Source organism: Lissotriton helveticus, chromosome 9, assembly GCF_964261635.1.
Source record: "Lissotriton helveticus chromosome 9, aLisHel1.1, whole genome shotgun sequence".
In the NCBI taxonomy this organism is placed as follows: Eukaryota; Metazoa; Chordata; class Amphibia; order Caudata; family Salamandridae; genus Lissotriton; species Lissotriton helveticus.
This window is the reverse complement of record NC_136070.1, coordinates 328,077,090-328,100,306: the sequence shown is the minus strand read 5'-3', so window position 1 is coordinate 328,100,306 and position 23,217 is coordinate 328,077,090. Positions and strand designations below refer to the sequence as shown.

Below are 23,217 nucleotides of genomic sequence, written 5' to 3'. Positions count from 1 at the left end.
CAGCATTGAGTAGGAACAGAGGAGGAGATGCCGGATTGATGATCCATCCTGTCGCCGGATACCGGGCTGAGGGGTCAGTGCATGTCCAGCATTTACCTTGCAGTAGCGAGCGCGATAATTGCAAATAGATGGCACCGCTGCTCGCACCCGCAAGTTAAACGCTCTGCATGAACAAGTACTCATTGGAAACAGTGCAAAACATGCACGAGTTTTCAAGAAAGTACTGTGTGATGCCAAAAGGTCCCTCCTAAACAGCGCTTGAGCGCTGCGTAGGCGAGACCTACAAATTTATTTTAAAAATTATACCTGCTGCCAGCCGCATCGTGCTCTTCTGCTCCTCTGCTCGCAGGCACAGGCTCCCAGACTCCACTGTGACCAATCATAAAGTTGCGCTCATGCCATGAAAGCAGCATCAGGATTGGCCTGAGCACCGAGGATTTGTGCTCCGAGGGAGAATGGGAGTCTGTGCCTATTGTCTCCAACCCAGCAACGCAGCTGATTTGCAGTGCGCAAGAGGGTTTGACCGGCCTGAGACCCCAAGCCAAACCGTTGTGCACACTGATCACAGTGCACTACCACTCCGCCTGTGCCTGTGGTCCCCCATTGTCCCGCCACCAAAGACTTATCAGGCAACTAAAAATCTAACAATAATAAAATGTGTTTTATTTTTCCTTTCGGGCTGTTTTGAGGCAGCTGGAAGTGTGAGGGAGGTGACGCTCCTCCGTCACAGTGGAGGAGCTGCGGTTGACAACAAGATGAGGAGCCACATTCTGAACCAGGAGCACTTGCTCAGGCAGGTTTGCCGGTATCTCAAAATACCGGAAACTTTCATATTGTAGCCGAAATCCGACCAAGATCATGATGGCTGAAGGACATCCTTTATTAAGTAGGGTCAAAAGACACCTCTTGCAGCAACCAAAGGTGGTAAACACAAGGTGATGATACTGATTTACTCTCTTTTGTCAGCAAAAGATCATCATATTTATGAATCCTAATTTCTTCACCAATTTCATCAGCAATTGACAGAGACCTTATTGCTAAAAAAAAGGGGATTGTAAGGGGCCTAGGTGGGCCTCCAATTACTATCACCTTAATTTTGTCGGAGTTTGATTTTAGCCAATGGCTACTCATTCAATTACACACATTGCACATGCGTGCCTAAAGCCACATAGCCTTTTCACTAGTTTCACAGAATGAAAGAACACCTGCATGTCAGTGGTGTTTCAGTCGAAATAGAACAGGAGCACACACAAGAGCAACCAGCAGATTTATTGTAAACATTAGAAAACATCAGGAGTTCACAGAAGCTCAGCAGAACCCCACATTCAGTCAACTGCAGTACTGATGCAAAAAGAGGGAGAGACCCTAGCTGGAAGTGGCTCCGAAGATAGTAACAAATCCAATGCAAGCCTGTACAAGATGCCCTAAGACTACATCATAGTTGACTGTGTCCGAAACTGCTGTAAAGATCTAACATAATCATGGTCATGAAACAATCACCACCCGTTTTACAGAAGAGGTTTTTCTGATATCTAATAGAGATGAATTCTGGACACGATTATGGTACTAACCCAAGCTGAAATGATCACTAAAACTATGCCTTTCAACAGAGTCCCCATTTGTAGGCAAAAGGGAAACTGGAGATACTGCTGGCTTTTAGTGGCAACAGTATATAAACATTATAAAACCAAAGGTGTGCGAGGCATAAGTTAGGAGTACCCAGGTATTTGCCCAATACCTGTGAGATCTGGTTGATCAGTTTTGAAATGCTTTCCTACTCATACCATATCTTGCTAAAAGCATAATAACAGGTCTTTATTTTGCTGGCGGCATTCTGATTTATGATTCTACAGTGACTGGCTTGTAAAGAGCTCTGAACACTCTTGAGATGAATTTACTTATGTATTTTGTCATAAGCATAGAAGGTAAAGACCCAAATGCTTATCTTTAGGGTAGAGAGGATCAGCTAGAAATGGTATTTAGGAACTTGTTTGTACAAATGAACATAGATATCTGAGAATAGTTATGAACAATACATTTTCATGGTTGTAATGGTGGCAAACAAAAGGAAAAGCAGTGCAAATGTTAGTTAATGTGTCTTTTTAATTAAGTGCACTATGTAGGGGCTTCTCTTTAACTCCGCGAATAGGAGCATCCAATGTCAAAGTATCACCTGCACTGCCACAGGGCACACTGTTGCTTCCTCTCCCACTGAGATCGATCCATGAGCCAGAGGCTACCATATGAAGAAAGTTCCAAGGATATTAGAAGTCAACAACACCCATGAAACCAATGAGTTTAAAGTTTAGACTTAAATCCTACTGTCTAAGTGTTTGAACACCTTTAAATGCATTCTGTCTAGACCCCTATAAAATAATTGATGGCATGGACGTATTAAGAAATGGACATTCAAAATTGCACAAATTATGCCAACTACGTATAAACGTATTCGTAATCCGACAACTACATCACTAGCCTTTAAAAAAAATCATATGCCAGTGGTGTGGCTTAAAGAACTGACTACTACATTTTGCGAAAAATAAGTTTATGTAAGTAATGGTTTAAATTAGGGTTTACAAAATGAATAAATGGGAGGACACGCACAACGTTTCTTCTGGCATAGTTATCATATTCAGTTTGTAGCGTGCTCTAGGGGTATCAGCCTCTGACCAAAGAGTGTAGTATCCAATCACAATGTAGCGTCCCCAAGTAAACTTAGTGACTGTGCCATGTGTTATCTATGGTATTGACAGACTCACTTAGGCATGTGCCTTTCAATGTGCATGGACGAATACATATGCTCACTGCATGGACCTTGTGGTCATATTTATTATTTTATGATTTCAGCCACTAAGTTTACTTGAGTGGCTTTTAAGCATATCACTACGTTAGCCCGAATCGATCACTGCACCCGTGGGTGTCGGATGACCACGAATTGTGTGATAGGATGATTTTCTCATGCTATGGTTATATGTATTCCTTTAGAACTATCCTCTGACGAAGGGCTCGTTACCCGAAATGCATCGGGATGGAGGAAGGGGTGTATGATTGTATCTAACAATGTAATCTGATTTACATATCATTGCTGAAATTAAGCGATGTGTTGAACTAAATCTGAAGAAGACAGATAACAAATAAACATCGCATAGCCACAGAGAAACATTCTGTGTTTCATTTATATTTGAAATTTGGAAACCAATCAACCCAAGGACATTGGGGCTTTGCCGTGCTAAGGTGGACGGACTATATCAGGGGACGCTACATTGTGATTAAATTAGGGTTTATCACAGGGAATGTCCTATTACTTACCGGTAATCTTCATTACTCCGGGTCCCGTAGTCCTCGACACCTTCATAATTACAAGTGGAGATGACCATCTCCCGACAGAAAAAAACAAGAGGAATGCTGGGACACTAATACTGCCCCTCCCCCCGGGAGTACATAAGTAGTACTTACCCAGCAGCCCTCCTGTACTAACAAGCCCAGACAGGAAGGCCGGCCGCCCGGGAGGGAGGGAGGGGCGTATGAAGGTGTCGAGGACTACGGGACCCGGAGTAATAAAGATTACCGGTAAGTAATAGGACATTACCCTCAGGTCCCTCCGTCCTCGACACCTTCATAATTACAAGTGGAGAATCCCAAAGCAGAAAACCCGGCCTTCCGCACGCACAAGCACACCCAGGAAACCACAACAAAAGCAGCCACCCAAGGGAGCACCGAGAAGGAGGAAAGGAAGACCGCAGGAAACAGCCGGCCCGCAACCCAGAACAGGACAGCAGGGACAAGGACCGGAGACAAAGAAAAAAGGCCAGGGCTCCAAAGAAATGAGGCCGCCAACCCGAGAAACCGGCAACCGGGACCCGGACCAGGACACCAAGACCAGCCAAAACAACCCACCGGAGAAGACCGCCAAGGACAGAACCAGCCAGAAGGCACACAGGGCCAGGCAGACCTACCAGGAAGACGAGACAACCCGGAAGAAAGCCAAAGAAAGAAACGGCCAACAGAGCGCAGGCACAAGCACCCAGCCCAAAAAGGAAGGGGAAGCACAGGCCAGAAACCCGGCCAAATCCCCAAAAAGAAAGGACACGAGCCCAAGAGACCAGAGGAGGAAACCTGGCCGAGGAGGCCCAGGAAGCAACAAGCACCCAGGAGCCAACCAGGATCGAGAACCCGACCCAAAAGACAGGGAAGGGGAAGAACCCCAGAACCCAGCCTAAAGCCCACCAAACAAGGAGAGGCCAACAAGACCGGAAACCAGCCACAAAGAAAACTCAACCAGGTCGGGAACAGAGAAATCGACCACAAGCCCAGAAAACCCCAACCCCAAAGGGATGGAACACAAGGCAGGAGGGGAGCACAGAGAAACTGGGCAACCCCAGCAGCCGCCCAACGAGGCAGAGAGGGCAGCACAAAGAAGGCGCCCAAAGGACACAGGACCGCCCAGGAACCCCACACCCAGGCCAGGCAAGCAGCAAGGGCAGGAGCAGCGGGAAAAAGAAAGCCCAGGGAGCACAGCACCCAGACCAGAACCACAAGGCCCCAACCCAGCAACGCCGGAGAGGAGCCAAGCAAACCGCAAAACAGAGGCCAACAAACGCCAACTGAACCGAGAAGCCAGGAACAGAGCCAAGCAACCAGACCACGCAGGAGGAACAGCAGGCCCAAGCAAACCCCAGAAGGGGCCCACAGAGCGCCCAGACCAAAACAAAAGGGCAGGAGGAAAGGAAACCACCAGCACCAAACCACCGTACCAAACAGAAGGCCAAAGCGGAAGCAGGAGGAAGCATAAAAGCAGAGGACCAAGCAGCAGGAAAACCACAGACAACCCGCAGCCCGGAGGGAGGAACCAGCAGAGGCAAGAGCACCACAGAACTGCACCCCAACCAAGAGGGAGGGGGCGGAGCACCCCAACAGACCCATACTGGGAACAAAAACCCGGGGAAGCAAGGGAGGGATAAGCGAGCCGGAACCCCAGAACCAGGAAGGAACAGGAGACCGCCGGCAACCACACCCAGAGCAGGCTGAAAGGACAGCACAGCACGAAACCCAGGAGACAGATGCCGAGGCCACACAGAACCAGCAAGAAGGCCCCAGAGCCAGAGAACACAATACAGGCCCACAACACCGGGGAAACAAGCCCGGGAAGAGAACCAACCTCAGGAGAAGGCCCAGAAGGAACCATCAGGAAGCGCCCCCAACTGCCGAACACCCCGCCAGGAGCAAGAGACACCAGCAAGGAAGCAGAGCACAAAAGGCAGCCCAACAAGCAGGAGCGGCAAGCCACAGCCGAAACCTTAGACCGGCACCCACCCAGGGAACCAGACGAGACCAGAACAACCCAGGGAGCAAACACCCCTGACAGCAGAAGGACCAGGCAGCCAACAGCACCCAGCAGCCCCAGGAAGCCAGGCAGGTACCAACCCTGCCCGACCAAGCACAACCACTGAGCAGACAGCGGAGCACGCGGGCAGCACACCAACCTGGAGAATAGGAGGCAAGGCAGGAACCGGCAGCAGCCGGGACCAAACCAGGCAGGCACCACAGCAGAAATAGGAGGGGTGGACAGGAAATAACAGAAGCCAGCCAAGGGCAAGCACGCGGAGTGCCCGAGCAGGGGCATCCAGACCAAGCACACAGAAAGGTCCCCCGGACAACACCAGATGCCCCAGGCCGGAGAAAAGGGACGGCCACACCATCAGGAAGACCCAGGTAGGCACCCAACCAGGCACCACGCAGGGAACAGACGAGAACAGGCGCAAGCAGGGCGGAACAGAACAGCCGCACCCAAGGCAGCAAAAGCCACCCAAGCCCAGGCAGAGGGGACAGAGCACCCCAAAGAGCCCCAGGCAAGACACCGGCAAACACCCCAGAGAGGAACCAGGCGCAGCCCAAGGGACGGAAGGAACAGGGCCAGGAACCAGGAGCCCCAAATGGCGACCAACCACACAGAAGCAGGAAGGGAAGAACCAGGACACCCAAGCGGAGCAGAAGCCACAAAGCCAGCCCGCAGCGGAGGCAAGGACTCCAAGGGAGAACAGCACGGAAGGCCAACCGGAACCAGGGAGGCCCACAGGGTCCGCCCCCCTAAACCCCCAAGCGGCCTGAGGAGCAGTAACCCCGACCCAGCACCAGCCGGGGCAAGGAGACCGAAGAAGAGGGGGAACAGAGCGCACCCCGAACAGGCCGTCGCTGAAGAGAGAAGCGACTCCGAAACAAGAGCAGCAGAGGGCAAGGAACAAGCAAGCAGGCAGGAAAACCCCAACAACACAGGAAACCCCAGGAGCGAGCAAAGGCAGAGCCAGCGAAAAAAAGGAACCAGCCCCCACCAAGGCGACAAGAACCCAGGCCAACCAGAGGCAGTTCACAAACAGAAAGAGCGAATGCTCACAGAGCCGCCAAGAGCAGGGCCACCCCCGAAGAAGAGAACCAAAGGGAGCAGAAGCCCGGAACGCCCACCACTCGAGAATAGCAAGACCCGGAGCGGGCCCGCGGCAAAGCCTGAGACCAGGAACCAACCACACAGGAGGAGGAACGCAGGACAGCACCTAGGACCAGCAATAGCAGGCCAACAGAGGACCCACCAACGCCGGACATCAGGACAGCAGCGGCCGGACTCGAACCCACAGACCAGGTGCGTCAGAGATACCAGAGTCACAAGGAAACCACGGAGCCCAGCGACTGCAGCACCCAGAAGAAAAAAGGGGGGAAATATCAGGAGCGGGGGCCAACAACACAACAAGGCCCCCACCGCAAATGTGAGAAAAACAGAAACACATGCAGTACAGGAAGTAGACACCCCAGCGCCCCATGCCACATAAGCACACCACAAAGCAGCAAAAAGGACATGCCAGGGAAAGGCGGAGGCACCTCGCCCAGGACACCCAATAGGAAAGGAGCGACACAGGGGCAGCCCCAGCAGACAACACAGGAGGCCAAATGAAACGTACTGTGAGAGGATCAAAACCCTGCTTTCATAATATACACACACATAGCCACAAGAGACACGAGGCTGGCGTACCAGTACCCAGGCACCAGCCCCGACCATCAAAAAGCATGTAGAACAACCTCATGGTCACAAGGTGCCGGGGGCCCTCGGGGAGAATAGGCGAGCAAATGCCCAGTGTTACACGGGGAAGAGCTGCCGCTGGGGACCGAACTCCGAGCCCTGCGCACAGGAGTCAGCCACTCTGTCCGCCACGCCACATCTCACCTTGCAGCGCGACCCCGACCCGAATAAAAAGCAGGTGTCATGAATCGAAAACATGCCACAGGAGGACACAGAGACAGCAACTTGCAGAAACGAACCCTTGCCCCGTGAGATCCTCAGCCCCCACAGGATACATATCAGCGAGCCAAAGGTCCCGGAGAGCAGAACCAGCCCCGAAACCCAGGCAGCCCGAGAGCAGGGCGGGGGCCTCAGAGGCACAGAACCGGGCCGATGACAGAAAGCAAAACTGAGGCGTGGCAACTCGGGGATCGGAAAGCGGCAGTCCTGGAGCCTGTAATGAATCACATGGGCATCACAAATGAAGAAATCTATAGAAGTAAATCAAAAGAAGGAAATCACCCACAAGCAGGAGTGTCCTGCCAGTCCGGACCTCAGCATGCCGTGCTTCACCCTCGCAGGTAACCAGCAAATGTCAGCAGCAACAGCGGCACCAGCGTGACCAAACCCCAGAAAGTACAGACATCACATTGCCAAGTACGGGGGAGAAAGATCGGCACAGAAACACAGCGCGTCCAGCAACACAGTGCATAGCAGCAGACGCATGACAGAAGCAAAGAAAAACCCCGCAAGCGGGACTCACCCAGAGTGGGGGCCAACCCCAGGAACAAGGCCCCCACTCCACCAAACCACAGCCAGGAACAGCAGGAGTACATCCAGTGAGGCACGTCTCCCCGGCCAAGCTCGGGAAGACGAGCCTGTGATCCGGAAGCAACGTCCCGGGAACTCCAGCCCCAGCCGCAAAGGACCGGCAGGTGCACGAAGTGCACAGCAGAACACCGGCTCCAAGTAGAGACTGACTCCCAGCAAGCCCGGCAGGCCAGGAAGCAGTCCAGGAGAACCCCATGCCCACACAGCCAGGCAGCCGGGTGGGGGGAAGAAGAGAAGCACCGCCACTCCAGCCCAGCAGGAGCAGCACCAGCACACCATCCATTCTGTCGACAGACAGAAAAAAAAAAGGAGGGCTTCTGGGTAAGTACTGCTTATGTACTCCCGGGGGGAGGGGCAATATTAGTGTCCCAGCATTCCTCTTGTTTTTTTCTGTCGGTAGATGGTCATCTCCACTTGTAATTATGAAGGTGTCGAGGACGCAGGGACCTGGGGGTAATGAAAGGATTGCAACCATTGTTATCCTTTAGAGTACATAGTTAAAACTGCTCCCAGGGAAAAATGTACCGTCCTATGTGAGTATACATATGCTAGTAATTAAAGTGATACTATTAAGTACATTAATGAATACAGAAATTGTTATATTGAGCAAAGTAATTACAATCTTTTAAAAATATATTAAATATATTGCGGTCTATATAGTATTATAGAAACTGTGTGAATGTAAACAAATAGCATGAAAAATAAATAGTAGAATGGCATGTGGAATATAAGTTGATGTGTGGTTTGCTTTCTGCACTTAGATATTGAAATTCCAAAATAAACCTGGACTAGAATTCTAAATCATATTTGGAGATAAACCAGTTGCATCATGCTTGACATAAAGCTGCTCAGCGTATTCACATTTTACCAGAAAATGATTGTTTCTCTAGGATTTAAAAGAAATATGTACGTTTATTATTTTTTGTTTTTCAGTAATAGTTAAGGTGAAGTTATTTTAGATCTTCAGATTCTCCTGTCTCTCTCTGCTTCTTCCTAAGGTCTCAACTGGATCCTACAAACGACAGGTCTATGAAGTGCCTTCAGGGAAGCAGCTGCTGGACCAGGCTGTGATTGACCGAATAACTTGGGCTACCTGGACCAGGTGAGGTTAATGTCTGTCTTGCAGTGTTTCAGAAATTAAATCTACAACATTTTCCAAGTTCCACCGTTTTACCAGGGGCATTAAAAGTAAAAAGGGGGAGAAAATCAAAGTGACTGTGTATCATCTCAGAAGAACCAGAGCGGAGCCAAATAAAAGGATCGTTCCTGTGTGCGGTCAGTTTCTTTCTTTCTGTGCCCTTTGACCCAGATCTGGAGTTCCGCTCCTAACTTTTTCGGTATTCTGACGACTCTAAAAAGCTTTTCACAGTGTGCCAAGCAAAGATGCCCCTACAGAAAACAACAGGATTCAAGCTTTGCCAAGACAGCAGGAAGCAGATGTAGTTCACGGATTTACATAAGGTATGCTTGTGGTGCTTGGGCTTCAATCACACATCCCAAGTGTGCAGTTATGCTCCCAAAGGTAATTTGGGATGAGAAGCATAACTCAACATCACTGAACATAGGGAAAGGTCATGGTGCAAGCACAGGTCTTGCTTCTGGTCAACACCGGGCCAGATTGCAGCACTGGTCAAGAAGCTACTTGCACTAAAAGTGCACTTCCTGGTTGAAGTCATCAGTAAGTCCAAGTCGATGTCTAAATACAAGAAAACAGAGCAGGACTTGACCCCATCACGCAACTCGAAATCTAGCGAGAAGGCGCAAAGGTGTCAGGATATAGATTACACTCCTCTGATATTCTCTAAATCCAAACTAATCCCACAATTTTAATGAGTGGTCCCTGAATTCTCCATTGCTAATAGTTGCCTTAAAAGGATCAGAATTCCAACCGACACGTCTGCCCTCATCACCGTCTGCAAGCACAGGGTCTACTCCCATGCCCATGCAGACGGTGCCACTAACTTCCAGTCGGGTGCTAAAGTCCATGCAGGTCCTGCCAGGTTGGCACAGACACTGGTGCCGGTAGACCCAGCAGTGAAGCTTATCTTTGAACCTGAAAAGTTGTTGGGCTGATTAGATCTATGCTGAACTATGAAATTATAAAAGGGCAACCAGTGGTCATTCAACCTCATTCAAATCCTATTGGTTATTCAACCATATTCAAATCCAATTCCTTTGAACTGACATTGGTACCAACAGAGAATTCACACTATTTTTGGGTCTGATGGAGACCCCTGTGTCCCTCAGGACACAGGGGATGATGATGAGAAAGAGGAAAGATTTCTCCCCTCATCATTACACTGACTATTCATTGTAGGTTGACCTACAAAATGCCATTGGGCTAAACTCAGTCAGTCGTGAACCACCTCTGGCCAACAACTGAACTCCTGACATTGTTGGGTTTTACCATCAACAAGCTGAGGTCCCACATCAACCCCTCACAAATGCTTCCATTCATTGAAGCAGTTCTGGACATTCTGGTGCTCAAAAAATGTCCTCTGACGCATCAAGTCTGGGCTATTCAGGATATGACCCGAAGTTTTGGGTTTGGTCCTGGCGTACGGCAAGGATGGTTCTGAGACTTCTTGCTTTACTGGTTCCTTGCATTTGTCTAATCTAGAATGCATGGTTATTATGCTTGCCAAGCAGTTGAACTTTGTCAGACTAACATCCAGATTGCTAGAGAGATGGCACAGTATCTGTAGCAATGGCTGGTGGGCACCAACCTGACCTGCAGCAGGCCATTCACTCTCCTCCTCCCATAGTTCACGGCGGTGTCAGACTCAACACTGCTGGTTTTATGGGAACTGGAAGAGGTGGAGATCTGAGGCCTCTGGTTTCCAACGGAAATTCAAGACATCCATTTGATCCTAAAAGCCTTCCAGCAATCCATCAAATGGAGGCTGGTGTAGGTCATCATCAACAACATAACTGCCATGTGGCACTGCAATAAGCAGGCCTGAGGGGAAGCAGGGCGTCTTTAAGCAGAGGGGTCTGCCCTCGCTGAACCCTGGAGTTTCCTCCAAAGCACTTCTCAGGAGACGCATTCTTGGCTGAAATGGAAAGAATGACTTTTGTATGCATTCCAACCCCTAACTCTCCTGCCTCAAGTTCTGAAGCAGATCAAGATAGACTAGGTCTGAGTTGTTGAGGACAGAGTCAGGAGAGCTCGGCACTGAAAGGTCCTGAGCATTTGTCCTTCAGTTAGGCTTTCACTTGTGGACAACCTCCTGTCTCAATAGCAATGCAGAGCCCTGCATCTGACCCTTCACAACTTACACCTCCATGTGTGGAGATTGAGCAGTGGCAGCTGAATACGTTTGACTTGCCGACTAAGGTGGTTGATGTCTTCCTTGCAGCCAGATGCCTTTCCAGGAAATCTGTCTTTGTTTGGACAGATTAACTGCCTGGTGTGCACAGCACCAACTTCTTGCAAGCGGAACTTTTTGATGGTCTTTTGTTTCTTCCTTTATTTGCTCAGCAAGATTTTGTGGTGGGCACAGTGAAAGGTTATTTGTGGCGCAACCACCCAACACCACCTTTTTTCCACACATACTGGTGCTGAGACCTGGGCAGATAATTACTTGCCACTGGACGAGTTGTGTAGGCAAGCTGTCAGCTGCTTCTTGAATCCATTGGCTGGATACATTACTACAAGAAACGTTGGATGGATGGATGGACTCCCCTAAAGTCATTTTAAATGAACTCCGACTGGGGTCCTTGTTGAGGACTATGAAATAATTGATGTTGGATATGATTGAATCCTTCCTTTAACTCCATCTTGGCCTAGAAGAGTTTTTGTTTCCCATGAATGGCACATTTTGAAGGCTGTCCTTTCCTCGTTTTAGTCCTGATGAAGACCCGCCATGATACTCGGTCATTAAAACATACACGTAGGGTTACATGTGATGAGCACAGGAAGACACCTCATGAAGTGGTTTGCTGATTCACTGCGTACACAGACGGCGCATAATCTGGCACCACTCAGACGCCACTGGGATACAGATCTCCACCGTCTATGTACATATAGTGAATGGGCGACCATACTAGAAGGACCCACATTCATCCCTAGGAATGCCAGATTCCACCTCATACAGTACTATATAATAAACAGAGCATACCGAACACCCACCAAAATAAACAAATATTTTCAGTGCACTGACGCCCACTGCCCTAGGTACAATCTGGTGGATGCAGATCTAATTCATATGTAATGGAACTGTAATGCTCTCACTACGTATTGGCTGGCTGTTGTCACTTACATGACGGGCTGCACCGGGCGCATGATGGAGTATACCTGGGAAATATGTCTCCTGGGCTTCTAATGCAGGTCCAAAAAACACAAGGTAATGTCCAGGTTCATAGACCTGGGATTACTTGTAGCTAAACGCTTGATTACCAGACGTTGGAAAGGTTCAGAGCCTCGGCCAATGATGGTTTAGTTCCACTTGTTGACAAACTGGGCACAGGCGGAAAGTGTTGCCTTGCATCGCGAGGATACCCTGGGGCTCCGTAAACTCCTGATGGTGAGCGCATGGGATGCAGTCCTCCAGGACCTTCGCAATGCCTGCCAAATGGTTGAAAAGCCCCAGGCACCAGTCGCGGGTACCAACGAAACACTGGTGGTTAAATGCTGTGAAACATAGCGGGTACACACACAGGCGCCAGCGGCAAGATCGCTGGCCTGCCCTATCAATCAAACAATCAATCAATAAATCAGAGTACTTGTAGAGCGCGCTACTTACCCGTGAGGGTCTCAAGGCGCTGAGGGGAGGGAGTGCTGCTACTGCTCGAAGAGCCAGGTCTTGAGTCTTCTGAAGGGGAATAGGTCTTGGGTCTGTCGTAGGTGGGTGGGGAGGGTGTTCCAGGTCTTGGCGGTGAGGTAGGAGAAGGATCTGCTGCCGGAGGTTGTTCGTTGGATGCGGGGGACAGTGGCGAGGGCGAGGCTGGCGGAGCCGAGCTGGCACGTGGGGGTGTAGAAGCTGAGTCTGCTGTTAAGGTAGGCTGGTCCGGCGTTGTGGAGTGCTTTGTGTGCATGGGTGAGGAGCTTGAAGGTGATCCTCTTGTCGACGGGGAGCCAGTGTAGGTCTCTCAGGTGGGGGGTGATGTGGCTGCGGCGGGGGACGTTGACGATTAGTCGGGTGGAGGCGTTTTGGATGCATTGTAGTCGTAGGTGTTTGGCTGGGATTCCTGCGTAGAGTGTGTTGCTGTAGTCCAGTCTGCTGCTGACGAGGGTCTGTGTCACCGTTCTTCTTGTTTTGGTCGGGATCCACTTGTAGATCCTATGGAGCATGCGGAGGGTGTTGTAGCAGGAGGAGGAGACGGGGTTGACCTGCGTAGCCATGGAGAGGGAGGAGTCGAGGAGGAATCCTAGGTTGCGTGCATGGTCGGTGGGTGTTGGTGCTGTTCCCAGTGTGGTTGGCCACCAGGAGTCGTCCCAGGCTGAGGGAGTGGGTCCAAGGATGAGAACCTCCGTCTTTTCCGGGTTCAGTTTCAGACGGTTGCTCCTCATCCAGTCCGCGACGGCCTTCATTCCCTCGTGGAGGTTGGTTTTGGCGGTGTGTGGGTCCTTGGTGAGGGAGAGGATGAGCTGGGTGTCGTCAGCGTAGGAGATGATGTTGAGGTCGTGCTGGCGGGCCACTTGTGCGAGGGGGGCCATGTAGATGTTGAACAGCGTCAGGCTGAGGGATGAGCCCTGGGGGACGCCACAGATGATGTCGGTGGCTTCGGATCGGAAGGGTGGGAGGCGGACGCTCTGGGTTCTACCGGAGAGGAAGGACGTGGTCCAGTCAAGGCCCTTCTCTTGGATTCCGGCTTCTAGGAGGCGTGTCTTTAGAGTGCAATGGCAGACCGCGTCGAAGGCAGCCGACAGGTCCAGGAAGATGAGGGCTGATGTTTCGCCGTTGTCTAGTTGGCGCCTGATGTCGTCTGTGGTGGCGATGAGGGCTGTCTCGGTACTATGTTTTCGTCTGAATCCGTACTGGGACAGGTCCAAGATGTTGTTGTCTTCCAGGTGGCGAGCCAATTGCCTGTTGACAATTTTCTCGATGACCTTTGCCGGGAACGGAAGCAGGGAGATGGGCCGGAAGTTCTTGAAGTCCTTGGGGTCCGCCTTGGGCTTCTTAAGGAGGGTGTTGATTTCGACGTGCTTCCAGCTTTCCGGGAATGTCGCTGTTTCGAAGGAGATGTTGATGACCTTCCGTAGTTGGGGTGTGATGGCTGCGTCTGCTTTGTTGAATACGTGGTGTGGGCATGGGTCTGAAGGAGATCCTGAGTGGATGGAGTTCATGACCTTGCATGTCTCGTTGACGTTGAACCAGGAGGTCAGGCGGATGGCGCTTGTGGTGTTCGCAGGGGAGGTGGAGTCTGGCATAGTCGGGCGGTTGTGATGTTGAAGCTGTCGTGGATGTCAGCGATCTTGCGGTGGAAGAAGATGGCCAGTGAGTCGCACAGATCTTGCGAGGGGGGGATGTCATTGGCGCTGGGGTTGGAGAGCTCCTTTATGATGCTAAAGAGCTCTTTGCTGTTGTGTGCGTTGTTATCCAAGCGGTCTTTGAAGGAGGATCTCTTGGCTAATCTGATGAGGTGGTGATGTCTGCGGGCGGCGTCCTTGTGGGCTGCGAGGTTGTCCGGTGTGCGTTCGTGGAGCCATATTTTCTCCAGTTTCCGGCATGCACGTTTGGAGGTCTGGAGCTCGTTGGTGAACCAGGTGGCTCTCTTGCTGGCGTGGCTGTTGGAGGGTTTCTTGAGCGGGGCGAGGGTGTTGGCGCAGTCGTCGATCCACTATCTGAGGTTGCGGGCTGCGGCGGGTTGGTGGGGTCGGTGGATGGATTCTGGTTGAGGGTGGTGATCAGCAGGTCTTCGCGACTTTGCTCCAGCAGCGGCGAGGCAGCTGTTGGGTGCGGTGGTGCGTAGTTGGTTTCTTGAAAGTGAAATGAATGCAGCGGTGGTCGGTCCAGTGGAGTTAGGTGGTGTGGTCGAAGGCGACGTGGGTGCCTCTGGAGAAGACGGGGTCCAGCATGTGGCCGGCGGCGTGAGTGGGTGCTGTGACGAGTTGTTTGAGGTCGAGGCCCTATCCTCTAGGTCCCCACATACACACACCCTGGAAACACAACATTTGCCGGGTAAGGTGGATATCACCATTGACTAGAGCTGTGGGTGGAATGGTAGCGATGGGGCGCATCAGGGACCATAGTTGGGCAACGTTTTGTACTGCTCATACCCTGACTTCGCCCCCTGTCCCTTTCCCTCCCTCCCTCCCTGCCCTTCCTCTCCCACCCCTAGCATGTCACACGCAGACATGGGAGCTGATAACACCAGCAGCGACAGCCACTTCTTATTTGTCACTAAGCCACAGGAGCTGAGGGAATGCTCAATCCAGAGAACATTAGTGACGACAATGCGTACTGCTGCCTACTTGTTTTTTGAGGTGTAACATCCATGTACCCAAGTCTGCTTATAATGGGTGTATGCGCATTTATCTTACCTGATGTTAAACTACAAAAACCAATAAAAGAAATAAAAAATACTTGTTGGGGCGAAATGTCAACGACATTGCATAATGCTTCCCGTCCTCTGTCAATTATCTCAAGAAAAGCAAGAAACAAAGTGAAAGGATAGGTTGAACCTTGAATATATGGACGATTAGACATTCATGTATTTTTATCATTGTTTTCCTTATGTTCCATATGTGCTATGATGGAATTAGTGTATTGTCTGTATTAGAAAAGTATTTTTCATGAAGTTTCACAATGTCATTGAGTTTTGCTATTTGATTTAATGTGTGTTTTGAAAGGAGTTTGGACAGCAATGTAAAAAACATAACAAGAAAAAAGATTTGTCAGACACAATATACGATTTATGACTTTGAATATAACAAAACATCATGAGTAGTTATGATGTCTTGTGATTTTTCAAAAAGCGTTGTTTTTTCATTTCATTGTTGTTTTCCTTTTGCCCCTCTGTTCCTTGGCCTAAATTAACCTTCATTCTTGCCATGATCATTAAGAGTGACACATACGTTCTATTGTGTTGAATAAGGAGATTATAATTTGACGGATGGAAGGAAAAGAGGCTTCATCATCTTGACTATAATAAAGCATATAATAAGGCCCGATGTAGGTCGCTAATTACCGGTTGGTAAACCTCTAATTCGGTAAATTTCAGGCTTACCGACCCGTATTGAGCCATTTCAGATGTAGGTGATGATACAGTAAATACAGAATCGGTAAATCCGAATTATTATTTACCGATTCGGTATTTACCGAATCGGTAAATGGTATGTAGGAAGCACATTTAAGAGTGCTTATGGTCCATATATAGGTAATCTACATTTACCGATTCTAAAATACCGAATTTTACCGATTCGGTATTTTAGAATCGGTAAATGGTATGTAGGAAAAAATTCTGTAAATTTTACCGAATCGGTAAGATTCGATATTTAAGAATCGGTATTTACCGATTCGGTAATTACCATTCATTCCTATGGGCCTGAAGGCCCATAGGAATGAATGGGAAGCCATTCACTATTACCGATTCGGTAAATACCGAATCGGTAATAGGGGGCACATATTCAAGGGTGGCCGGGTGTCACATTGACACCCTGTTGCACCCCTTAATCGTGCATGTGTGCACATGTGGCAGACATACATGCCCTAAGGGCATGTATGTCTGCCACATGGCACTGTTACAAAAGCACAAAATTGCTTTTGTAAAGATTGAAATAACGAATCCTTAAAGCACATAAGCACTCTTAAATGTGCTTCCTACATACCATTTACCGATTCGGCAAATAATGATTTGGTAAATACAGAATCGGTAAATACTGATTCTGTATTTACCGAATCATCACCTACATAGGAAATGGCTCAATACCGGTCAGTAAGCTTGAAATTTACCGAATTTCAGGTTTACCGACTGGTAATTAGCCACCTACATCGGGCCCGTAGTCTTTATTATTCTATGCCTTAGTTCCCTCATTAGATCTAAGCCTTAGTTCCCTCATTAGAGTCCTTAATAATGCACACACTCCCTTGTAGACCTCCTCTGTGGGGTTATTTTATGGCTTGATAGCAATACAGGCGATGAGAATAGTCAATGGGGATTAAATATTAATAGGGTGGACAGACGTTTGTGAAAAGGGAATGGTAAAATCCCAAGTTTGGCTGGAAAACGAAAGAATATACTCCTGTTTGTAACTCAGGTTACCAACTTCAGGTTTATGACTCAGCCTCCCAAACACAAAGGCAGTGATGCAATGATGAGAAAAAGTAGGATCAGAATTACTGGTAAATAATGGCCCCATGCATCAGTATGTCCATTCACCTTCCAAGCGTAGGCTTCTGATACTGTGTTCCACTAACCTCTGAACCTTTCTTGACCACCACATTCTTTTGGGAAGGAGTGGCCTAACTAAAGGGGAGGGAGAAGTATAGAGTGAAATGACTAGTTATCGAGTCTAGACTACCCCTCCCCTCCACCTCTCCAGCACATCGAATGGGTGCAATACTTTGAAAGGCATAGTATCATGACTTCAATAGGAGTGTTGCTGAATACTTAATAGAATTTATAATTCAGTGCTTTACCTACTTTATGAGCGTGTGGCATGAAAAACTCGAAATGTGTATGTAAACAAAAGAGATGGTCTTTCGTGGATCTCACATTCTAATGATGTCGCCTCCATGGAGCACTAGAATACACCCTAATCATACTTTCTCAGTTTATTTTATACCGTAAAACTTTGTGTCTTTGCTTTTCAGCGTTCTTGGTGACGAAGTTGTGGGGATCTGGTCCAGGCATAGTGAGAAAGCTGACGTCACCTGTGCCTCTGTGTCTCACTCAGGAATCAGCCTCGTCACGGGCGATGACTTCGGCATGGTCAAGTTGTTTGACTTTCCATGTCCGGAAAAGTTTGTAAGTTTCTCTTTTTTGATGTTGCTTGTGGGACCCCGCATCTTTGAATGCTTTAAGTAATAAAAATTCGTAGCCCCCATCCATGGGCAGAACCTGCTTGCCCGAATCACTCAATGTTTCAGGTGATTCAAGAAGCCCATCAAATAGTTTCAAAATTAAAAGAGCCAAGTTTGTGTGTGTTTTTTGTAATCATTATTTTTATCGATTTGGAAGAAGAGGACCACACATGGCAGAACGAGGTTTATTCATTTTAAATTCTTATCTGGCCGGGTGAATACCCAACAAGGCAGTGTATGGCGGCTCTCCTCCCAACCCCCCATCCCACACAGTCTGTTGATTACGTCTTTGTCAGTTAACCTGGGTGACAATCCTTCAGCTATCATAGGCTTCCCCCTTCGAAGCCATAGCAAATAGCCTATTATGCCTCTCGGGGCTGTTTGTATGTTTTTTAAAGCTTGTACTGCCCCGGAGGGACCATGGTAGAGGTTACAAAGAAGACCGATATTTGCAATGCACTGGGTCTCGCAATTGCGAGATTTTGAGCTATTGGCATTGTAAATGACAATGTGTTTTATTTTTCTGCTTTGAAAAGGAACACATACATAAAAGGCATTGTCATTTACAATGCCAATAGCTCAAAGGCTGTAATAGACAATCATAGAACATTTGGGACTACTGTGGCTAGGAATAAATGTGACAGTGGATGTTTCCCTGAATGATTATGGCCGTGAAGTTACTATTAAAGATGTTTCTGGGATTTATTGAGTTCTAACAATGGGTTGACGCTTAGATCCCAGATCCTCGGTCTGACGGGCACATGCTTTGGTATTCTCAAGATGCTCCGGAAGTTCCTGCCTCTGCTCACAAAAGAGCATAGGAGGATTACGGTCCAAGCCTTAATTGGCTCCAGATTGGACTATGCCAACGTCCTTTATCTGGGTCTTCCGGAATATCTTGTACAGCGGCTGCAGGTTGTGCAGAACTCTGCGGCACGCGCTATCTTTGGCCTTCACAGGCGAGCCAGAGTGTCCGGCCTTGTGCAGGCGCTCCATTGGCTGCCTATCCGAAAGAGGATAATGTTTAAGGCGTTGACCTTGGCCCATAAGGCGCTTTTTGGCTCAGGAGCTAAATATCTGCAGCGCAGGCTTGTCTTTTACCGCCCGGCCCGATCCTTGCGATCTGAATCTTCGTTTCTCGCGGCGGTTCCCCGAGTAAAAAGGGCCCGTATTGGGGGGCGTTCCTTCAGACTGAGGGCATCACAGCTCTGGAACACTCTTCCTTTGGCCTTACGCGGTACCTCCAATCTTCTGTCTTTTAGGAGGGGGCTTAAAACCTGGCTTTTCACCCTTTAGTGTGTTTCTGTTTTGCTGTCTCTTTTGCTGTTCACTAATGTTTTTATTGTGTTATGTTTTTTCTCTGAGCTGCCTAAATAAAGCGCCGGGACACTCTAATCGAGTAGCCGTGTGCTATAGAAATTAAATTTATCATAACATAACATAACTAGTGAGACTGGCTGTGATGGAGATTTGCTGTAGCAGCACACCCTTTTAATATGATGACAGCAGAGGGTGACACCAGGACTAATATCTGGAAATGTTTATTCACTGATGGCTTTAGAGTCCTTGGATCGAGCGAGACAGCTGCATTCACTGACATGCATTGTAATGCACTGTAGATAGCCTAGGATGTTTGCCTTTGTACCACTGCGTGTGCACACACACCGAACATCACCAGCCACCACTGCTGTGGGTTTCAGCCCACTTCCCCCCATTTTTTTGTAAACATATTTTATTGATTTTCATTGCAGCAGGCAGATATTCAGCATCACAATAATCAAACATCCCTCTCCCCCATCAAATTGGTGCCTGTGGGCTCAGTTACATGTCCATGTCACTGCTAAACAATGTCCATGTCCTATGTTCCCCATGCTTCCAGTAAGGAACTGTGGCATATTACCTTTCAACTTACATGGCAGACAACCGACATTGCTTACCTATTACATCTTATTAAACAAACAACTAAGAACTCCCTCCCATCCCACCAGCCCCCCTCCCTCCCATCAGTGTGTTCCAACTATTCACAACAATTCAGTGTATAGGGCTTGTGTTCTGAGCCCACTTCTCCCCATGTGACATCCTTATTATGCACTGCACATGTAGAATTATGCCAACAGGGAGGGGCCAGGGGCTACAAAGCTAAAATGTAATGTACTCTTGTTTTGTTGTGGATACAAATCAATTTCCAAAAAATAAATCTTCCACTGCTCGACATCTCAAAGTGAGAAGGTTGTGCTGATCCTGTAAACTGAACAACTCTTGCACATTCTCCACGTCACAATAGTCTGGTCCCGCACAGTGCTTTCGCACTATGACATGGCTGACAGTGAACTCATTGGGGATTCGTTTCCCACAGAGGATTCCGCAGGTCTCCATTCCCCTTGCTGTATTTGCATCTGCTAACACCAGAAACTTGTGCATAAGGTCTCTTGGTAAGACTACACTTTGGCACCTTTTGACCATTTGAGTCTCAACAGCACTTAGAGTAGCTCCTGTGTTTAACCCAGCTTACTAAGGGAGACTGTCCAGTACATGCAGCTGCATCACACTTATGGGCCTTATCTGAGAACACTTTAGATAAGCTGCCATTTTTAGGGGCCGAAATACATGACAACATGCTTTCATCAGACTGCTCATGCGCGCGCACACACAAACACATTGAAGTGCACTCGGATAACCCAACTAAACACAAGAGACAAATGAAAAGATGGCATGCACTAAAACATATCAATTTCGTCCCGAAGACGTTTAAACTGAAAGAGGCTGAGAGTATGCTTTTTGGGAGGTAAAAGCGCACACACACAAACACATTGAAGTGCACTCAGATAACCCAACTAGACACAAGAGGCAAAGAAAAAGATGGCATGCACTAAAAAACATCTAAATTTCGTCCCAATGGAGTTTAAACTAAAAGAGGGTGAGAGTATGCTCTTTGTAAAAGCACGTACAGAAACGGAAATAGTTTTTACTGACTATTATAAAAAACACTGTGGGCCTTATTCCATCTAAACCCAGTACAAGTAATAGTCAGGCAGCCGTTGCAATCCCAGCTGCCTCTAACCCCCTAAACGTGGCCCCGAAAGTTCATGCTGGCAATACCAGTAATAAATCCTTACCAACAGCCCCATCTACTGGCCAGGGTAGACCAACTTCAATGCCACCCAGTAATACAATCACTATTTCATCTAGGGAATCTAGTATTCTCCCGGATGGACCCCTTAGACCTGAAGGGAAGGAGAATAATTGGGGCAGTGGGGGCCAGCTTAGGATACCACCCACAGAACTCCCCCCAGAGGCACTACCATATGTGGTCATACTCACTGGGGTCCCGGAACTGCCTAACGGTAAACGAGAGGGTTACTCACAATTAAAAAACAAAATAACGCATTGGCTCTCCCTCTATAGACCTAAACCCACTGCAATAAATGGAGAGATAGTCCATGTCCGGCGCCTGTCCTGGTTGGGGGGTAGAGCGAAGGACATTGGCGGCGATGTCGTGGTTATAAACTTCAGAGACAGAAAAGCTGTATATCACATCTTGAACTGGCCATACGGCAATGAAAAGAATTGTATAGTACCACGCCCCCTGACGTACTTCTACCCCAGATCCACGGTCCTCCCCCAACAACACCTCAATAACAATCTTTTCACTATTTCACAATTCCATAACGTTGAGTCAGCTCTGAATCCTGCATACATGTACCAACCGGCTCCCTTACCAGTTATACATGGGTGGAATACTATACCTTTTCACCATAAAACAGGTTCAATCGGGAATATGTCAAGTTTGTTACCATTTACGCCCTTAGAGCTTTCTAACAGGTTTGAGGCCTTTAGTGGCCTGGAGGATTGCGACTGATGTTTAAGGAGTGCTGAAGCCACGGGGGGTGGGGAAAGAGTTTCATGCCCCATAAGGTCACCTGTGAAGCTGGGGTGTCGTTGCAGCGAAAAAGACACGTATACTGCTCCTATAACTGTTGAAAAAAATAGCAGTTCCCATACAGTGCCCCCTCCAGTGTTCATTGGGGAAATTGAGGTGCCTTCAACATTACTGGATGATGTAAGGTCAGTAAATGGTGTCACTGAATGCGGCGCCAATAAGATAGAAAGTACAGTAGGTAACCATGAAAACCACCCCATTATATCACTGTTAACAACGGATTCTTCACCTAAAATCGCGAACCCTTATACCAAGAATGGGGCAACTGTCCCTTCATCCGAGCATAGGGAGTCAATCGCAACGAGCACCACGGGTTTGGCGGTAACTGGCGCAGTGTTGCCCACCCCAACATCTACCCCATATACTAGAGAGCCTGTTATTTGCCCCGTACCTGTGGATGGTGTTAATTTAATTTCATGGAATATCGCAGGCTTGGCAAATAAGTTAAGAGACCCAGTATGGCTATCATTCATTAGAAAATTTAGCATTGTGTGTCTTCAAGAAACCTGGATGGAGAATAAAAATGTCCACATTGAGGGTTTTCTAAGCTTTATTAACCCAGCGGCTGCTTCGACCAGGGGCAGAGCCAAGGGCGGCCTGGCCATTTTTATTAACCTAGGTATGCGCTGCAATATAAGCAATTGCCACAATGTTAATTTGAATACACAGATGATTGACATAAAAAATGGTAAGAATGTGCTGACACTGGTCAACTTTTACAATGCAAATAGTAGTAATGAAGTTTGTAACATTGCCTCCCTACTTGATCTATTGAGCAAAAATGTTTACACTGTATCACGGTACTTGATGTTAGCAGGCGATTTTAATGTTCAACCATGTGGAAACCCAGCGAAGACGCCAATGGGGTCCTTAGGGTGTAATATTGAGGAAGGTTTTCACTTCTCTCATAGTAGGGGCGGTAAGAATTTAAACGACTTAGTGAATGAATACAATTTGACTGCAGCCATGTCGTTGGTCCCCGATACTAAAATTTTTGACACCCCAACCTTTAAAGGACATGGGCAGGGAACCTTTATTGATCACATACTAATGTCTCCAGACGTTGTTTATTGGGTCTTGCATTTTACTATCCTCACTAGTGTTTACAGTGATCATAACCCCCTTCTTTTAAACTTGGGTGGACCATTATTAGCAAAACGACAGCCACGCACCGACCATGGCACGCTAAGGTGTGTAAATGGTGGGCGTCGCATTAGATGGTCAATGATAAACCAAGATACCCTGTACACTAAAATAACCAGCGCTTGTGAAGAGGAGCTGTCTGTATGCTTATCGACTGAATCTAGCCACGTGAACATTTTGTCCAGGTTCGAGGGGCTGGTTACTAAAATCGGCTCCATGCTCACAGCGCCTACAAAGGGACACAGTGAGAATAATTCCAAATGGTTTGATTATAACTGCTCAAAGGC

At 48.2% G+C, this 23,217-nt stretch overlaps 1 protein-coding gene across 3 annotated transcripts in view; it reads left to right on the top strand.

Annotated features, from left to right (window-relative positions):
* The window catches only part of EML5 (EMAP like 5), a 1,317,369-nt gene that overhangs the window by 1,203,447 nt on the left and 90,705 nt on the right, over positions 1 to 23,217 (top strand). For all 3 annotated transcript variants that reach the window (XR_013600929.1, XM_078660021.1, XM_078660020.1), the window contains 2 exons: positions 8,878 to 8,981; positions 17,638 to 17,791. Coding sequence is in view for 2 of the 3 variants with exons in the window: in XM_078660021.1 (XP_078516147.1) it covers positions 8,878 to 8,981; positions 17,638 to 17,791 (258 nt within the window). In the remaining variant the exon portion in view is untranslated. The remainder of the gene's footprint in view (positions 1 to 8,877; positions 8,982 to 17,637; positions 17,792 to 23,217) is intronic.